Raw genomic sequence first — 16,313 nt, 5'->3', positions numbered from 1 at the left:
CACCCCCACACGCGTGCTGCCTCACGCACTGCACACGTGTTCCTTTCTCGGCCTCTTCTGGCTGCCCGCTGTCTTCCAGTCTCTCGCGTCTTGGGGAGATCTCTCCCAGCAGTCGCGAGCGTCTCCAGTGCCTGGGTTGTGTGTTCCCCTGTGGGCCTCACTTCCTGTCTCCCTGTCCGTCTCTGAATCGGTCCCTGCCTCAGCAGGTGCCTGCCCTGTGCCCATTCTGCCTTCCAAGCCCCTCTGGCCCAGGGGCAGAGCTGGGCCCGGAGCGGCCTCCACCCTCGCGGGCCTGCCCCCCTCACAGGCCGGCAGAGGCTGCCCCGGAGGCTCTTCCTTGCAAGGGCAACTCCTGTCATCTTTGCCACACTCTTGTCCCTCCCCCATTTTAGAGTGGAAGAAACGGAGGCAGGAAGTGCTGGGGTCGGGACCTGAGCCCACACCTGGCTGCCAGGCCGGGCCTTGTTGCTTCTCTCAAGCAACGAACAGAAACGTGATCATCTCGGGCCACGGGAGCGCCACTCCGCAGAGGGTCCCTGCCTGCTGGGCCTCGAGTCCTCGCCTGCTCGGCTGACCAGAGGCCGGGGGGTCCGTCCTGCCTCCTGCCTGCAGGGAGGGGGAAGTGACTGGACCGGCTGGACAGGCACGGGGCGGGAAGACACCTGTCCCCCTCTGTAACCTCCAGGTCCTTGCTGGGCCCCGTGGCGGCCAGGTGTTAGCAGGCACCAGGCAGCCTGGCTCAGCCCTGGCTCTCGAGCAGAGCAAGCCCGGAGCAGCCGCCAAGGGTGAGGCTCAGGGTCACGGCGCTGGGTGGCCCCAGGCGGCCGGCAGCCCGGCCCTCCCTGCTGGAGGGGAAACGCTAGCCGGCTCTCCTAACTACAGAAAACTAAAGGAAATTAAAGACGACCAGCGGGGAGAATGTCAGGGGCCGCAGCTCGAGATGCGTTCCGGGTTCCGCTCCCCCTGCGGCAGCTGCTCCGGTGGCGTTTATTTAAGGGCGTTGCGCCTGGTCACTAAGTCACCCCTTGGGTCGTCCGCGTCCCTTATGGGGGGGCCTGGTTCTAGCCCAGCTTCCTGCTACCGTGCGCCCTGGGAGGCAGCAGGCGCTGGCTCGGGCCCCAGCCACCATGTGGGAGGCCTGGAGCTAGGAGCCCCTGGTGTCCTGTTAGACAGGAGCAGCCTCCTGGGTGACCTGCAGCCACGAGCCCCTTGGCCTTGACCTGGCCAGACTGAAGGCAGGCGTGTGGGGGCATCACACAGAGCCACAGAGAGGTGTCTGTCCGTCTGTGGCTCGGAGGCAGTGTGGGCGTTGGTGTCCAAGTGGAGTGACCAACGGGCCACGGTCACCTAGGACCGAGGGATGTCCTGGGGTTGGGACCCAGCGCCACGGTGTGGTTAGAACCGGGCACACTGACGGGGGTCCACCTCCCCAGCTGCGTCCTCGGTGGTGACAGGGAGGTGGAGTTGGTGAGGAGCCGGCTGGAGCTCGGCCGTGACCCCGGGCCTGTGTCTGTGGGGCAAGAGCCTCGTCCCGCCCTCAGGCTGCTGGGCCCGAGACCCCCGCAGGACAGCACGTGAGCCCGGGTCTCACGGCTGAGGCTCCGCCCGCTCTGCCCCTGCTCAGCCGGGCCACCTCGCTCCTCGAGTCCCCCTTCCCGGCCTGTGCCCGCCTTTCCCAGAGGCTCTGTGCCGGTGAGGTGCCTGGTGGGGCGTGGGAAAGCCTGGCACACGGCGGGTGCCCGGGAGGAACTCCCGGAGCCCTGCGAGCGCCCCCGCGCCTGGCCCAGCGCTGCTGCTGGCTCCTTGGGCTCCTCTCAGCTCTAGTGTCTGTGTGTGCTTGCCCTGGGAATTTACAGAAGCCATGCACACCCGGGGGCACATAAATATTGTACGAGTGGAGGCTGGGCTGTGTCAGCACTGTTTGGAGCAGGCTCGCTCACCTGAAGCCTGGCGCGGAGCCTCCAGCAGGGTGGGTGCCCGGGGTGGGGGCAGGACCGGGCCCCCAGCTCCCAGCTCCCAGCGGCCCGGCTGCAGCCAGCTCACCTGGGGAGCTCAGTCCTCCCAGCCCCCACCCCCACCCCGTGGCAGGGGAGCAGGAGACAGGGTCACTTGGCAGAGAGGCGCTGGAGCCGAGTTGCACCCGGGCGCTTCCCTGCGCCGCCAACCTTTTAAAAATTCCAGTAACTTTGCCCTTTAGCCCACGGCTACTTATGCTGAAAAATTCCAAACTGCAGGAAAGTTGAAAGGAAAACACCAGGAACACACACTGCCAGCTGCTAACCGTCCTCTAGTCGCCGCCCCCTTACACAGGCCCCTTCCCACGCACTGGCCTTGGCCTTGACCCCCTGGCACCTGCCTGGATGCGCATTTTCCCCGACCCTCCCCAAAGTGTCTTCCGTGGCTCCTCCCCAGCCACACTCAGGGTCCAGGCTCTGCGTGGCCCTTCCGGCTGGAAGAATCTCCGTGTCCCCTCCCCAGGAGGAGGCTGCGTCTGGCCGGCTGCCCCGCCCCCTTGTCGAGGTGGGGCCCGCCCGGGCTCCCTGGTGCAGCGGCTGGTTCTGGTGACTGGGAACACCTGGGGGTTAGCACCGCGCCCGCAGCTGCCCGCCGTCCCCGTCACCCGTTCCTCCCACCCGTGCCAGTGCTCCCTTGACTTCCCACCCTCCCACCCCTACCCTTTTACTATCAGCACAAATCCCTAGAGTCCTTTAAAAACCCAGTGTGCTATCATCCAGGGATAGCATGATTTTTTAAAATAAAATTTTAATTTATTTGAAAGGCAGAGAGAGAGAGAGTGCGAGCGAGCTTCCATCTGCAGGTTCACTCCGCAAATGCCCGCAGTAGCAGGGGCTGGGCCAGGCTGGAGCTCCGTCCAGGTGCCCCTCGTGGGTGGCAGGGGCCCAGTCCGGAGGTTGGCCTGGGATTGCAGACACCATGGTGAGGGCGCAGCCGAACCCGGCAGGGGGTGCCGAGCCCCTCTGGGTAAGCTGACACCAGGCACTTGGAAACCAAAGCAGCCGTGTGTTTGCCAGTCTGAGCCCAGCTCCCTGGACCCTGGGCGCTGAGAGGCCAGCCTGCTCCTCTGGCTCCTCCCACTTCCTGCCCTGCGGGCCCAGGAGGCCAGACCTGGCTCCCAGCTTCCGGCTCCTAGCATGAGGAGGGGACCCCAGGAGAAACAGGCTTGAGGGCTGGGGCTGGGGCGGGGGCCCCATTCGTCTCCGCCTTCCCCTGTGCACCCTGCCCTGTGGGCTCGGCGGGTCTGCGCAGGCCATGCACAGGGCGCCTTGAGCCCGGGTTCAGGCTGGTTGCCCCTGCAGAAATGAGCCTGGATTTCCACTGCCGACTTTCCCGTTAATTAGCTGCCAGGCTTCAGACTCGGGCCGGCTCCCCACGGTCCCCAGCCTCCCCAGCCAGTGCACCTGGCGTTTTCAGAGGCAGGACGTGTGGTGACCGCCCTGCGGGAGGCGGGCATGCGGGCGCCCCCTGTGGGTGTGCACATGTGCCTGCCTTCCCACGCGAGGATGTGCACGCTGTGTTTGGGACAACTCTGCGGAAAAGCACGCGGGGGTCTCCTACCACCCTGCTGCCCTGTCCATTTGTCCATCTGCTCATGGCGCCGGCGCTGGAGGAATCCTGTCTGGCCTCCACATTGTCGGGGTGATCCAGGCCAGGGCCTCGCCAGGATCCCCCCAATCCCCCCTTTTAAAGTTTTTTTTAGATTATTTATTTATTTGTTTACTTACTTATTTGAAAGATAGAGTCAGAGAGAGCGAGAGAGAGAGAGAGAGATCTTCCATCCACTGGTTCACTGCCCAGATGGCCGCAGTGGCCAGAGCTGAGCTGATCCAAAGCCGGGAGCCAGGAGCTTCTTCTGGGTCTCCCATGCGGGTGCAGGGGCCCAAGCACTTGGGCCATCTTCTGCTTTCCCAGGCCAGAGCAGAGAGCTGGATCAGAAGAGGAGTGGCCAGGACATGCATATGGGATACCGGAGCCGCAGGTGGAGGCATAGCCCACTGTGCCCTGCGCCAGCCCAGATGGGACTTTTGTGAAAGCAGATCTGGCCATATTTGGGAGGAGCTCAACCCTACTTGAGCACACAGATCAAAGCTGAATTCTTCACCCTGGACTGCAGGGTGGGCGGCCTCTGCCCCCTCTCCCGGCTCCTAGTCACCACTGTGCTGCCCACACGGAACCTGTCTCTCATCCCTGCCTCGGGGCCTTTGCACTTGCTGTGCCCCCCGCCTGGAGTGTTCTCGCCACCCTCTTCCCGATCGTCCCAGCGCTGTCCCTTCCCTCTCCTGGAGAGACGCTCTCTGACCCCCAGCCTCACCGCTCTCACCATTTCCGGCGTGTGGCAGTTACCACCGACAGCAGACACTTTGCTTTCCTGTCTTGTGCTCTGGGTACGTTTGCTCCACAGGAGCAGGCCCCGCGGTCCTCTTGTCCACTGCCGTATGCCCACGTCACGTGGACCCTCGCCAGGCACACGGCGGGGACTCGAGTTTGTCTGCTGAACAAGTGAGATCCTGCTGTCCCCGGGTTGTGTCGGTCGGGTTTTTGTTGCCCTGATGGAGCAGCCGAGGCAGCCCGAGTGACAGACCAGAGGCTGATTCGGGTCCACGGTTCCCGGAGCCTCATATGGCGGTGGTGGTCTCCTGGCAGAGTCCCGAGGCGGCACAGAGCGGCGCGTGGCGGGAGACCGTGTGCGCGTGTTTGTGCCTCTGGGGTCTCTCCCTGCTTCCTTGTTAGGCTCCGCCCCCATGACCTCATCCCATCCCATCACTCTCCGGAGGTCCCGTCTCTAACTGAGGTTTCCACTGTCGTAGCCTCATTAACCTATGACCCCGGGCGCTGAGCTCCTGGGTGAGCTCGGAGACAGATCCCTTCAGACCTCGCACCTGGGGCCGCCGTCTGGCTGCTGCCCGTGTTGCCAGCTCCCAGGCCAGAGCGCCCATTCAAGTCCTGGCTGCTCCGTGTCCAACCCAGCTCCCTGCTAATGTGCCTGGGAAAGCAGTGGAGGAGGCCCCAGGCCTTGGGCCCTGCACCCACGTGGGAGGCCCAGTCTGGCCCAGCCCTGGCCATTGTGGCCATTTGGGGAGTGAACCAGTAGATGGAAGACCTCTCTCTCTCCCCTCCTCTCTCTCCACCTTTCTCTCTCTCTCCCTTTCTCTCCATCTGGGACACTTTACCTTTCAATGAAATAAACCTTAAAACAAGCAAACAAAACCTCACCGTAGCACAGGTCTCTATGACCTCGTGACAGCCTCCACTTACAGTGGGGAAACTGAGGCCCAGCCTGTGAAGCTGCCGAGTACATTTCAGAGGAGTGTTTGTCATGTCTTCCTGCAGTCTTGGGCTTTCGCCTGAGACACGTCCTTTATAGAGAAAACGGAAACCCCAGAGCCCTGGGCAGGACCAAGGCCAGGTCCCGTCCCCGCACAGTCCTCGGCCCGCGGGGCTCGCCTCCCCTGCCCAGCGTCTTTCCCGTATCGGATGTGGCTTTGGGGGTGGTGGGCAGGTGTTGCACCTGCTGCTCCGGCACTCACTCGCGTCTCCTGTGTTCACCCAGCGGCGTCTGCAGCCGTGACCTTGAGGGGTGTGGGATACTGCGCAGTTCCCTGCCTGTCCCCACGGTCAGGCACTGGGGCCACCTGTAGTGCACAGAGCTGGAGTTTGTCTGAGTCACAGCTGGGTGTCAGATGGAGTTCGTGGGCTCCTCCCACCCTTCTTTGGCCCACACTGGGGACCCTCAGAGGACCTGAGTCTGAGTCTGGGGTAAATGGCCGAGAAGAGCCATGGAGTGTGGTGGGTGTTTATGGAGCAGGGTGGGTGTCCAGAGAGGGGTGGGTGTCCGTGGAGCAGGGTGGGTGTCCACAGAGCCGGGTGGGTGTCTCAGAGTGAGGTGATTGTCCATGGAGTGTGGTGGGTGTCCACAGAGCGGGGTGGGTGTCCACGGAGCGGGGTGGGTGTCCAAGGAGTAGGATAGGTGTCTGTGGAGTGGGATGGGTGTCCACGGAGTGCAGTGAGTGTCCATAGAATGGGGTGGGTGCCCATAGAGTGTGGTGAGTGTCCATGGAGTGGGGTGGGTGTCCGTGGAGTGGGGTGGGTGTCCACGGAGCAGGATGGGTGTCTGTGGAGTGGGATGGGTGTCCGTGGAGTGGGGTGGGTGTCCACGGAGCAGGATGGGTGTCTGTGGAGTGGGATGGGTGTCCGTGGAGTGGGGTGGGTGTCCATGGAGCAGGATGGGTGTCCGTGGAGTGGGGTGGGTGTCTGTGGAGTGGGATGGGTGTCCGTGGAGTGGGGTGGGTGTCCACGGAGCAGGATGGGTGTCTGTGGAGTGGGGTGGGTGTCCACGGAGCAGGATGGGTGTCCGTGGAGCGGGGTGGATATCCGTGGAGTGGGGTGGGTGTCCGTGGAGTGGGATAGGTGTCCACAGAGCAGGATGGGTGTCTGTGGAGCAGGATGGGTGTCCGTGGAGTGGGGTGGGTGTCCGTGGAGCGGGGTGGATATCTGTGGAGTGGGGTGGGTGTCCGTGGAGCGGAGTGGGTGTCCATGGAGCGGGGTGGGTGTCCGTGGGCCGGACAGCAGCTGATGCTATTGGGAAGAATGTGGCTGGGTTGTGGGTATTTGGGGCTACTTCGTGGACCTGGAGCCCTCAGCTGTTGGGGGCAGCGCTGGGTGACGCGTGCTGTGGACAGGTCACCTCGAGGGCAGGGGCGTGGCCCCGTGGTGCCTCCTGAGCGTGGGTCAGGCCCAGGCTTTGGCCAACCTGGAGGGTGGAGAGCAGGAACGGCGGGGGTGGGGGTAGAACCTGGGAAGCCTGACCCTACGCACCTGTCCCTGTAAGGGAAAAACACAACATGGAGTGGCTTGTCCCCAAAGGCCTTTCCCTGTCTCTGTCCCCGGCCCCGTCTCGGTCCCCAGCCCTGTCTCTGTCCCCGGCCCCAGCCTGCGCCCTGGAAGGGCCCCGTCTTTCGCCCGCCTGTCACCTCCTTGTGCCTCTGATTCATCGACTCCGCTGCTTCCTGCCGCGCCACGGTTGCCGTCTGTGGGCTCCCTGCCATGGAAAGGGACGCTTTGGCCCCGCCCCTGCCCCCTCCTCTGGGGTCTTGCCTGTCTTCTTTGCTACTTTCTGGCGGGTCCTCCCTCCGGTCCACTCCCCTGCGGTGGACCTGCACCTGGTCCTGCTGCCCACGGTGAGCATGGGGGCTGAGCGTGTCCTTCCGGCTCCTCGCTCAGCACCGCCCCGGGCCTGCCCAGTCCCCGGCTCTGGTTCGGGCAGAGGCCGGGTTAGTGCGCGTTGCGGGATCTTGGCGTGAGCGTGGCTGGTGCCGGGGAGTGGGGGCTGCGCTGGAGGCCCCGGCCCAGGCCCGACGGCCCTGTCTGTGCCGCAGCAAAGCTTCGAGGCGCACCAGGACGAGGCGGTGAGTGTGACGCACATGGTGAGAGCGGGCAGCGGCGTCTGGATGGCCTTCTCCTCTGGCTCCTCCATCCGCCTCTTCCACACCGAGACACTGGAGCACCTGCAGGAAATCAACATCGCCACCAGGACCACCTTCCTGCTGCCAGGTGAGGGGGCGCTGCCTGCCCTGCGGCCTGGCAGCCGGGCCCTCGGGAAGTGGGCTGTGCGCCAGGGGACTCCCCAGGTCGGGAGCTGCCAGAAAAACAGAGACCAAGCCAGGTCCGGTGGCTCCACCAAAACCCAGCTGCGCCTCTGATGCCCTGCAGAGGGCAGTGCAGGGCAGGTGGGGACGCCGGGAGGGGCCCTTCCTTTGGCTTTTCCAACAGGGGCGCCGTCCCACCGGGGTGCCGGTCACTGGTTTGGAGGCAGAGGGGTTTGATGGCACCACCTGTGGCCGCTGCTTCCCCCCACCCCGGTTCCCACGGGCCATGTGGGGGACGATGGTGAAGGGTTCAGACAGGAGTCCCTGCCCTCTGCCCCCCACTCACCGTCTGCTGCCCGGATCTCAGGGGCTGTGTCGGGGGTGGGGATCCAGGGCAGACACCTGCCTCTGGTCAGTTCTCACCTCCGGAGCTGGCTGCTACCGGCTCCCCTCGCTCCCCTGCTGCAGCCGGCGTCCGGCAGTGGACTGGCCCCCGGCCGGTGTGGAGGACACAGCCGCTGGGTCCAGGCCCAGCACTCCCGGCAGGGCTGGGTCAGCCGCCAGGGCCTGGGAAGCCGCCTGTGTGGTGGGCGTGGCCTGGAGCTATTTGCCCGCTGCGGGGAGCCGGCCAAGGGCACCCGCGGAGCTGGACCCAGCTTCGCCGGCCAAGGGCAGGCACGGGGCCTGCGTCCTCCCCCAGGGCCTGGTCCCTGCCTCTCACAAGGGCACCCAGAAACACCCAGGCTCCCGAGTCCTCCTGGCTGGTCTGACTGTCCTGGTGTGCGTGCCTCTGGTGGTTCCCAACAGTCAGGCCCACGCCAGTGGGTGTCACCCAGGTGACAGCGAGGGGCCACGTGTTCCACCCACAGGTCTCATTCACCGTAGCCCTGTGAGGAGGGGGCTGTCGCCGTGTCACCCGGCAGGTCAGCCCCAGGCAGGCCCCGAGTCCCACCGAGCGTGGACCCACCTCCTGCTGCCCTGGGTGCCACGTGCTGCAGAGTGTCCCTGAGTCCCGCCGGCCCCGTGTGGTCTCTGGGGGGTCCCTTCGCTGGAGCCCTGGTCCCGCTGTGAGATGGAGCGTGCAGGTGCTGGGTGGGAGCCAGCCCTTCCCTGCCCTCCCTGGGGCCCGTGCCGGGGGTCTTGCCTCCTCCTCTTTCTTTCTTGGGCCCCTTAGGTTTTTGTATTTCACAATCTTGAGGCGTTTTACAAGTTCCATCCATTTCCACTACAATCAAAATTTCCCTGTCTCACAAAAATATTTCCACCTTTATGCTGACAGCTAAATTATCTCAAGATAATGGAACAACGGGCAAATGGGTAATCTCGTGGGCCTTTTGAAGTCTGCAGTCTCATCTCGGGAGGGCAGAAGAGAGGAAGGGCTGAGCGTCTGCAGTGACGGGGCCAGATCTGCGGGCGGCTCGGCCCCGGCGCCGCCCCCTCGCTGTGGCTTTCCCGTTCTCTGCGGCTGCTCTCGGGTCAGGGAGCACCATGGTCGCGGTGATGGCGGCAGTTATCTCAGAGCCAGGTAAACTGAGGCCGGGAGGCCACGGGGCGGCCTCCGAGGCCGGTCAGGCTGGACGTGGGCTCTGATCAGCCTGTGCTGCTGCCCTGTCCCGCGCCTCTTGTCCCCGTCTGTCCACTCAGCAGCCAGGGACGCTGTCCGAGCGTGAGCACGCCTCAGTCGGGGCTCTCGCTGCAATCCTGGCCGGGCTGCCGTCCAGTGCCTGGCAGGGCAGGCGCGGCCACCTGCCTGGGCCAGGCGTCTCACCCTGTCCCCGCCTCCATCTTCATCACGCCCCTGGCCACGCCCCCTCACACCAGCTCTGCCGGCTGGGTGGCACCCATGGGGGCTCCTTGCCCCCTCCGCGGGCCCTGCAGGCCTGAGGAAACAGCAGGTTCCTGGGTGTGGCCCTTCCTGCAGGCCCCTGTCTCCCCCGCGCCATGCCTGGCCCCTCACTCCGGGGAGGGGCGCCCCGAGCCGGAGCTGAGGGGGAGGCCGGCTTCAGACCCCGCTGCTCGTCCTACCCTCGCGGGATCTCAGCAAAGCAGGATTCTTACATCCTTTATTAGAGATATTTTTAAAAGGCGTCTAAGCATTTCCCCCCCACGCCGCAAAATGAAATAATTGTATAATTAGTAATAAATTTGTTCCTCTGCTAAGCGTGGGGGTTTTTTTAGGGCGCGTTAAAAATTTATCACGCTGCCTTCCCCCGACCCCTCTCCTCCACTGGAGTCCCCAGCTGGTATTAATGTATTTTTTAACCTAAACTCCCTCCTCCTTTTAACTAGACAGGTCATTAATAAAATGTTCTCCGAGAGCTGAGCTTTTTCAAGTTGTATATCTCCAGATAGACGGCCGCGCCAAGTCGCGCGCTGCTACACTAAGTCTCTGTGATAAAATATTTATCCACCATTAGATTTTTCTTCTCCGGTCGGTGTGTGAAGTGCCTCACTCTTCCCGGAGGCGGCGGGGCGGGAGGAAGGCCCCCGCACCGAGCCTGAGCCCCCTGGATTCCTCGCTCTCCTCCCTGCGTGGGTCGGGTTCCTGGGGCTGCGGAGACCCAGGGCCGTGGGGAGGCGGTCGCCTGCCGGTCTCCAGGCCCCGGGGCGGTGCGGGGGTGGGGAGGGGGCCGCTGCTTCTCAGGCGTTGCTGTCTCCGTGGGCTTGCGGCCTGGCGCAGCTGTCGTCTAGGTCCTCGTGGTCCTCGTAGACCTCGTCCCCACGGCCTCCGGCTCCGGGCCGTGTGCAGGTGTTAGGATGTGCGTGCTCTCGTGCGCCTGCGTGGGTGCTGCAAGGAGCGCGTGGGCAATGTGCGTTAGGAGAAGCCGGCGTGGGCTTCAGGAACGGTTTGCACCAAGTTGTCTTTTCATTCCGTTTCCCGTGAAGTACCCCCCGCAGAGAATGCTGATAATCACAAAACCGAGTAAGGCAGACTTGTGATACTCACCGATTGACGAGGGGACGTGGCTTGTCCAAGGTCACACAGCCAGTAAGGGATGGCAGCAGCCGGTTCCTGTTCACTCCCCTGTGTCCATGCACCCATCCGTCCACTTATCCAGCCAGCCATCCACCATGCAACCATCCACCCATCTGTCCACTCATCCATCCATTCACCAACCTGTCCACCCATCCGTCTGCCCTGCATCCGTCCATCCACCCATCCGCCCATCTACCCACCTGTCCACCTGTGCATCTGTCCACTCACCCATCCATCCATCCATCCCCCATTCACCCATCCATCCACTCACCCATCCCTCCACTCACCCATGCATCTGTCCACCCACCCACCTGTCTGCCTGTCCATCCACCCATGCATCCGTCCCTCCATCCACTCACCCATCCCTCCATCCATCCATCCATCCACCCGTGCAACCATCCACCCATCTGTCCACTCATCCATCCATTCACCGACCTGTCCACCCATCCATCTGCCCTGCATCCGTCCATCCACCCATCCGTCCATCCACCCACCTGTCCACCTGTGCATCCGTCCACTCACCCAACCATCCATCTGTCCACTCACCCAACCATCCATCTGTCCACTCACCCATCCGTCCATCCTCCCTTCCCTCCCTCCTTTCATTCACCTGTCCACTCACCCATCTATCTGACCACTCACTAATCCACCCACCCATCCGCCCATGTACCCACCTGTCCACCCGTCCATCCATCCATCCACCTATGCAACAGTCCACTTAACCATCCGTCCACTCACCCATCCATCTACCCAACCCCCCTCCCCTCCCTCCTTCTGTGCATCCGACTGCTCACCCACCCGTCCATCCGTGCACTCGCCCATCCACCCCCCAACCCGTCCATCCGTGCACTCGCCCATCCACACCCCCCCCCGGACCCGTCCATCCGTGCACTCGCCCATCCACCCCCCCACCCGTCCATCCGTGCACTCGCCCATCCACACCCCCCCCGGACCCGTCCATCCGTGCACTCGCCCATCCACACCCCCGCTCCGTCCACCCGTGCACTCGCCCATCTTGGCTGGGAGCTGGGGACTGGATCCCGACGCACAGGTGAGCTGTCGCCTGCATAAAGTTTGCATCTGGGAAGGTGGACAGCGAGTACGGCGCAGTTAGGTGAGCACAGACCTTGACCTGCGCCAAGGAGAGAAGCCAGGTGGTGAGGGTGGCGGCTCGCGGCCTGGACCTCACTCGCCGGCCAGCTCGGTGGAGGCCGGGGGGCCCACTCTGGCCCCAGGGCTGCTGTGGCGTTGATGCCGGGGCGGCCACTCAGGCCCTGCTCCACCGACCCCACCCCCGTTGGTGCAGCAGCCCCTGCCAAGTCCTAAGCCCTCCCAGGCTTTCTTCCGGGATGGGTTGCGCGGCGCACGGAATGCAGCCTGTGCCCGTGACTTTCTGAGTTTGTGGCGTCGGTCCCGCTGCCTGTGGCTGTCCGATCTGCCTCTCAAGCCACACGTCCAGTCGGGAGCTCTGACCACAGCTCTCGAACCTGCACCCTCTCCCTGTCTGTCGAGGCCAGCACTGGTGCCCAGCGGCTGCCCAAGCAGCAGAGGAGCCTTGGCACCGTCCTGGGTCCCTCAGCAGGTCTGTCGCTCTGCGTCATCCTTCATCCTGTTGGCTCCCATCGTCCACTGCCACTGCCCAGTCTCTGCCGCCATCTGTGCCTGGCAGCTGCGGGAGCCTCTCCCGCCCCAGCGCCCCCTCTGGCTAGAACGCTCTGCTACCCTGGGGCGGCCTCCCTGTCCTGCCCTCACCCTGACCGTCCGTCTTCCCCCGCCCTCTGGTCCTCGTGAGCCTGCTGGCTTCTGTCCCCCGACTGGCTGTGCCTGCCACAGGGCCTTTGCACGTGCTGGCCCTGGGGCCTCCCCACCTTCCTGGGGAGCAGCGTGAGGCATGGGAACCCGGGGGAACCCTAACACCCACGCCCCGCCCCTTCGTCCTCTGCCTACGATCTGTGTTCCAGTTTGGTCTTTGTTGCCCGTTTGCCTTCTCCAGGCCCGAATCATCTCGTTCGATAGCCATTACTGCTGTGAAGTAGTGAGCGATTCAGCCCCTTAGACTCCGCGGCCGCACTTGTGGGACTCGGCAGCCACGGGCAGGTCGTGGCTACTGAACTGGGGGCAGCGTGGCTGTGAACGCTGCCATCATCACAGGAAGTTCTAGAAGGTTCTAGAGTGTCTGCTCCTCTGGAGCCAGGTTCACAGCAGATGCCCGGGGCGTTCCTGGGAGCCGCGTGATGGGGGAGGGGCTTGCAGTCAGGCAGCCCTAAGCCACGGACCGTGGCTCCCCCACCTCTACGACCTTAATACTCCTCTGCAGAATGGGAGGAGCCTGGCGTCCTGCGCCCGTCCCCGCCATGGCCAGGCGCGTGTCGGGTCAGAGCAGGTGAACGAGGCTTTGGAAACGGAGGCCCCGGACGGCAGCCTCAGTGTGACCCAGGGGCTTTCCAGCGCGCAGCCTGTGCCCTGCGTGGGCTCTGCGTGGTCAGCACTGAGGCTGATGCAAGCCCAGGATGGAGGATCCGCGCCCTGCGCCTCGCGTCGTGGATATCGCGGCTTCAATCTGAATTTCCTTTGCGGGGAGAAGGGCCCCTCTCGGAGCACAGAAGGATCTGGGCCAGGAGGAGGGAGGCCGGGAAAGGCGGGAGCCAGGGGAGCTGCCACAGCTGACTGTCACGGGCCAGGCGGCCGTGCCCTGCGGTGTCACCTCACTGCATCCTCTCCCACCTCACACAAGGGGAAACTGAGGCTAAGTGGGGGAGCACGCAGTTGGGGGGTCCGGGGCCAGATCCCAGCCAGGCCAGCCCCCAAGTCCCAGCTCCTGACCTCAGCACCGTCCGGCGCCCAGCCCGGCCCCTGCCACGCCGCCCACTGTGGCCCCCCCCAGGAGGGCGCTGCTCACATGGGCCTCTCTCCCTGCAGGCCAGAAGCACCTGTGCGTCACCAGCCTCCTGATCTGCCAGGGTCTGCTCTGGGTGGGCACCGACCAGGGCGTCCTCGTCCTGCTGCCCGTGCCGCGGCTGGAGGGCATCCCCAAGATCACAGGTGAGGTCCTGCAGGTGCAGGGCTGGGCCGGGGGGCTTGTGCCTGGGTGGTCAGGGTCCCTTCTGCTTTGGGGTGGGGTGGGAGGGTCCCGGGGTCCTGTCTCCATCTTCTAGTGACGCCCCGGCACAATGGCACAGTGGAGTGAAATCGTCCCAGCCCCACAGTCTCCTGCCCCGAGCCTCATTTTCCTCATCTGGCCAATGGGTGATCCGACCCTGGCGCAGATGCCTGACCGGCGGCAGAGGCTCGGCTGCCACCTTCTGCTTCCCCCGCCCACAGTTTCAAAATGTCCAGGCCCCAGGGATAGGAACCACTGAGGGCTCCTGGGACGGAGCTGGGCCCCTCTGGGTTCCCGGGCAAATGGGGTGCCTGGGTGAGAGGGGTTCTGCTCCGCCTGCCCCACAGGGACCAGGGGGCAGGGCCAGGCTCAGGAGGGCCCTGGGCATCTGGAGCCTTGGCTCCTGTCCACTTCCACCTGACGGCGACCACAGAGGGCCTCCTGCGGCTGCCGCCAGAGAGCGGGGTGCATCAGCCGCGGCCAGACCGTGGGCCCCAGTGCTCTTCCGAGTCCCCAGGGACCTGCTTGCACAGTTTATCACATAGGGCGTTTTGCTTCTCCGGGGGGCCTGTGTGGAGGGCCCAGGGACACAGGGACGGATAGGGCAGAGCCCTTGCCTCCAACAGCTGCGGGTCCTGTGGGGCAGGTGCTCTACGGAAGACGGGGCAGGATGGGGGTGAGCAGCTCCGGCGTGGGGGGAGGGGAGAGCTGGAGCTGCCTTGAGGAGGAGTTAGAGGCTCAGAGAAGGACTTTCCGGGGCAGAGGCCACAGCTCCGGCAAAGGCCGCGAGCTAAGGGGAAGTTCTCGGCATCTCACGTGGAGGGGCCGTGATGGGCGGTGAGGCCGTGCCTGCTCCCGCTCAGGGCCTTCCGCTGGGGCAGTGAACACCCCCCACCATCTGCCCCGGGAGTTCTGCCGGGGAGCCCTGGGGGCCGTCCCTTAAGGCCCTGCGCCCCCTTCTCCGTCGTCCGTTTCCCGCAGGGAAAGGCATGGTCTCGCTCAACGGTCACTGCGGGCCCGTGGCCTTCCTGGCTGTGGCTACCAGCATCCTGGCCCCCGACATCCTGCGGAGCGACCAGGAGGAGGCGGAGGAGGACAAGGCCGACGGGCCCGCCCAGGAGCCGGCGCCCGCGCCCGACAGCCACGTGGGCCGCGAGCTGAGCCGCAAGAAGGGCATCCTGCTGCAGTACCGCCTGCGCTCCACCGCGCACCTGCCGGGCCCGCTGCTGTCCGTGCGGGAGCCGGCGCCCGCCGACGGCGCCGCCCCGGAGCACGGCGAGGAGGACGGCTCCATCTACGAGATGGCCGACGACCCCGACGTCTGGGTGCGCAGCCGGCCCTGCGCCCGCGACGCCCACCGCAAGGAGATCTGCTCCGTGGCCATCATCTCCGGCGGCCAGGGCTACCGCAACTTCGGCAGCGCGCCGGGCGGCGGGCGGCCGGCCCCGTGCGGGGACACGGACAGCACCCTTCTCATCTGGCAGGTGCCCTTGACGCTATAGCCGCTCTGCCCGGGGGGCACGGGGAGCGCCTGGGGAGTTGCCCTCCGGGGACACCTGGAGTCTCCAGTGACTTGACTGTGACCGCGTCGGCAGAGCGCAGGAAGCCTCTCCTCTACTTGTTCTTTAAAGCAGGTTTTCCCCACAGCGTGTTGTGGGGAGGGGTTTCAGCGTCTGGGGAGAGGGAGGATGGATCTGGAGGGAATGGCCTTCTTTTTAAAAAGCAAAAAACACAAAACCTCACCACTGCCTGGCAGGCCCAGCGCCGCGAGTCCGGGCCCTGGGGGCCCCAGGCAGCCACGCGCCCCTCCTGGAAGGGTGCGTGCGTGTGAGTGCGTGAGCGTGTGGGCTGGTGTGTGAATACATATAAATACGTACATACGGTGTATATTACATGTGTGTAAATACTGTCTGTACATATCGGAGCTCTGGGAGGTGCTGGAATAAAGGCGCGTCAGTGCCTGGGTCAAGGCTGTTTTCGTCTTTTTTTTTTTTTTTTTTTTTTTTTAAGATCTACTTATTTATTTGAAAGGCAGAACAACAGAGAGGGAGGGAGGGAGGGAGGGAGATCTTCCTCCTGCTGGTTCACTCCCCAAATGGCCACGATGGCCACGGTGATCCAGGCCGAAGCCTGGAGCTCCACGCGGGCCTCCCACGTGGGAGCAGGGGCCACTTCCTCTCCTTTCCCTGGCGCAGGGAGCTGCATCGGAAGTGGAGCAGCTGGGACTCGAACCGGCACCCATTCGGGGTGCTGGTGTTGCCGGCAGCAGCCTAACCTGCGGTGCCACAGCGCCGGCCCCGGGTTTTCCTTTGCAAGGTGATGGGGGAAGAGGCGGAGAGCGGCCGCTGCCACCCAGGGTTGGGGCTGGACGCTGGGCTGGAGCCTGCTGTGGGGCCAGGCCCACCTGGGCTGCCGAGAGCCACGGAGAGCCACGGAGAGCCACGGAGAGCCGGGGGATTTGCTGGTTTACTGTAATTAAATCAGGTCCAAGGCAGCCCCGCCGTCACCTTAGCCTCACGTCAGGCGGGGCTCGGACAGCCCCTCGGAATGAGGGGCTGTCACCATCACAGAGAGTGCCCTTCTGCTCGGGCAGTGCTCTTGGGAGCTTCTCTCTGGAATGTTCTTTGGAGGT

General features: G+C 64.5%; 1 protein-coding gene across 11 annotated transcripts in view; it reads left to right on the top strand.

Annotated features, from left to right (window-relative positions):
• The window catches only part of ARHGEF10L (Rho guanine nucleotide exchange factor 10 like), a 149,766-nt gene extending 134,116 nt beyond the window's left edge, over positions 1-15,650 (top strand). For all 11 annotated transcript variants that reach the window (XM_089299256.1, XM_089299257.1, XM_089299255.1 and 8 more), the window contains 3 exons: positions 7,395-7,569; positions 13,501-13,623; positions 14,663-15,650. In XM_089299256.1, coding sequence (XP_089155382.1) covers positions 7,395-7,569; positions 13,501-13,623; positions 14,663-15,183 — 819 coding nt within the window. In that variant the 3' untranslated portion in view covers positions 15,184-15,650. The remainder of the gene's footprint in view (positions 1-7,394; positions 7,570-13,500; positions 13,624-14,662) is intronic.
• The last annotated feature ends 663 nt before the right edge of the window (positions 15,651-16,313 follow it).

Source organism: Oryctolagus cuniculus, chromosome 7 (genome assembly GCF_051225735.1).
Source record: "Oryctolagus cuniculus isolate XC-2025 breed Fujian yellow rabbit chromosome 7, ASM5122573v1, whole genome shotgun sequence".
In the NCBI taxonomy this organism is placed as follows: Eukaryota; Metazoa; Chordata; class Mammalia; order Lagomorpha; family Leporidae; genus Oryctolagus; species Oryctolagus cuniculus.
Note: the sequence above shows the minus strand (reverse complement) of the source record. Positions and strands in the feature narration are given on the sequence as shown.